This window comes from Brassica oleracea, chromosome C9 (genome assembly GCF_000695525.1).
Source record: "Brassica oleracea var. oleracea cultivar TO1000 chromosome C9, BOL, whole genome shotgun sequence".
In the NCBI taxonomy this organism is placed as follows: Eukaryota; Viridiplantae; Streptophyta; class Magnoliopsida; order Brassicales; family Brassicaceae; genus Brassica; species Brassica oleracea.
Genome location: NC_027756.1, coordinates 36,619,066 through 36,621,328, shown reverse-complemented (window position 1 = coordinate 36,621,328; position 2,263 = coordinate 36,619,066). Strand labels below are relative to the sequence as shown.

The following is a 2,263-nucleotide window of genomic DNA, read 5'->3' as shown; positions in this document are numbered from 1 at the left end:
TCGACATTATAACCACATCCTCCCCTTCAAAACAGTTTGTGTCTCCTTAGGGTTTAATATTTCTCTCCCAAAAAGTTTTAACATCAGTTCTTCATGGACATTCCACTTTACCACTATGACCACGGCGGAGACAGCCAATATCTTCCGCCAGGTTTCAGGTTTCATCCCACAGATGAAGAACTCATCACCCATTACCTCCTCCGCAAGGTTCTTGACGGTTGCTTCTCAAGCCGCGCCATTGCAGAGGTTGATCTCAACAAGTGCGAGCCTTGGCAACTTCCCGGTAAGTGAAAACAAACCAACTTAACTTACTAACATATATTTCTTGTCATTTTTTTTGAAGCTTTAGTTTTCACTAATTGAACCACTCTCAAATGAACTTTTTAGGGAAAGCTAAGATGGGAGAGAAAGAATGGTACTTTTTCAGCCTCCGTGACCGGAAGTATCCGACGGGATTGAGAACGAACAGAGCAACGGAGGCTGGTTACTGGAAAGCTACCGGAAAAGACCGAGAGATCTATAGTTCAAAGACTTGTGCACTTGTTGGGATGAAGAAGACTCTTGTCTTTTATAAAGGAAGAGCTCCTAAAGGAGAGAAAACTAATTGGGTTATGCATGAATATCGTCTTGAAGGCAAATTCTCTTATCATTTCATCTCTAGAAGCTCAAAGGTATTTTAATTAAATTTGTAACCTTTTTATTATTTTTTTACTAGAAACCTTTTTTATCTCTAATTAATAAATTAGTATAATCTTTTGCTTTTTTATTTTGTTTTCTAAGAGTATGACATAATCGGTAACGTTGAGTTCTTGTTTTGCTTTTTTCTGCATTTAATATCGATAGCTGAAAAAGCAAGGCTATTTATTAGGGTTGAAGTGAGATCATCATGGATCATAAAATAGAAAAGATCTGCTGGTTTATTTCTTGGGATTTAAATCATAATGGTGTTTTCTTAAAGCATGAAATTTTTTAACTTTTTGACAAAATAAAAAATAAATACATCCTACTTTTGGAAAGCTCAATGCGAAACCCAAATCGTAAACCCATATTCAGATTTTCTGACATTTCAGGATTTTCTGATATACATTAAATATTAAAATTTCAGTAAGTCTATTTTAGGACCCTTTTCTTTTAATTAATTTTACTTGATGTTATTCTCCCAAATTTCTTTTTACTCCCTCAGGACGAATGGGTGATCTCTAGGGTTTTCAAGAAAACCGGTTTAGCCAATACCGGGGCCTCCGGGGGAGAAGCAAGTGCTATCGTAAGCAGCTGTACCGGTGGGTCTAAAAAGACGAAAGTACCCTCAATCTCCACAAACTACCGTGAGCAACCAAGCTCTCCTTCCTCCGTCTCACTCCCTCCTCTCTTTGACCCCACCACAACACTCGGCTATACCGACAGCTGCTACTCCTACAACAGCCGTAGCAGCAATACAACCCTCACAGCCACTGCGATAACCGAGCACGTGTCCTGTTTCTCCACTGCCACGACTACTACTGCCTCAGGCTTAGATGTTAACGTTGACTCATTCGACCATCTTCTACCGCCTGCTCCGCCTGGGTTTGACCATTTTTCTCGTTTTGTCTCTAGAAACGTTTCAACTCTATCTAACATAAGGTCGTTCCAAGAGAACTTCAATCACTTTCCTTACTTTGGTTCGTCTTCTGCATCGACCATGACCCCCTCCGTTAATTTGCCTTCTTCCCACGGTGGCACCGGAATGAACTACTGGCTACAGACAACCGCGGAAGAGAACGAGACAAAGGCTGGTCTACTTAATGGTGGACTAGATTGCGTATGGAATTACTAATCAAAAGAGGCGTTAACTACATAAGTTTGTTCCCTTCAAGCTTTTCTTAAAAAAATTCCTAGGACGGTTATGATATATCTAAGTGTGATAGAGGAGCTTAATAATATGCCCCCTAGCTTGATTTTTCGTTTAATTATGTAGCTTTTAATTGTATCGTCCGTGTTAGTTTAAGTTAAGAAAAGTGTTATGTGGACTACTTAACGTATGTAAAAGCTATCGTCGTTATGTATTAATGTTTATCATCATGTTAATTTCATGGTGTCACTATATTGATATTTCCCATGACACTGGGCACTGAACACGTTGTGTCAATCGTATATAATCCGACATAATGAATTCAATTAATCGATAGCCTTTTATGTACATTGGTTTCGTCTTGATGCAAGGCAGATTTGATATGGCGGTTATCATAACCGGGTTATGCATAGGTTTCTAGAATTAAACTATGGC

At 39.0% G+C, this 2,263-nt stretch overlaps 1 protein-coding gene across 1 annotated transcript; it reads left to right on the top strand.

Annotated features, from left to right (window-relative positions):
* On the top strand, positions 1-2,020 carry LOC106313652 (protein CUP-SHAPED COTYLEDON 2-like). Its single transcript, XM_013751522.1, has 3 exons — positions 1-283; positions 388-671; positions 1,184-2,020. Exons 1-3 carry the CDS (start codon positions 94-96, stop codon positions 1,811-1,813), a joined length of 1,104 nt encoding a protein of 367 aa, XP_013606976.1. The 5' UTR covers positions 1-93; the 3' UTR covers positions 1,814-2,020.
* Positions 2,021-2,263: the final 243 nt, after the last annotated feature.

Coding starts and splice junctions, on each gene's coding strand:
- LOC106313652 (XM_013751522.1), top strand. CDS start 94: ATGGACATTCCACTTTACCACTATGACCACGGCGGAGACAGCCAATAT. Junction 284..387: donor CGAGCCTTGGCAACTTCCCG/GTAAGTGAAAAC, acceptor TGAACTTTTTAG/GGAAAGCTAAGATGGGAGAG. Junction 672..1,183: donor TCATCTCTAGAAGCTCAAAG/GTATTTTAATTA, acceptor TTACTCCCTCAG/GACGAATGGGTGATCTCTAG.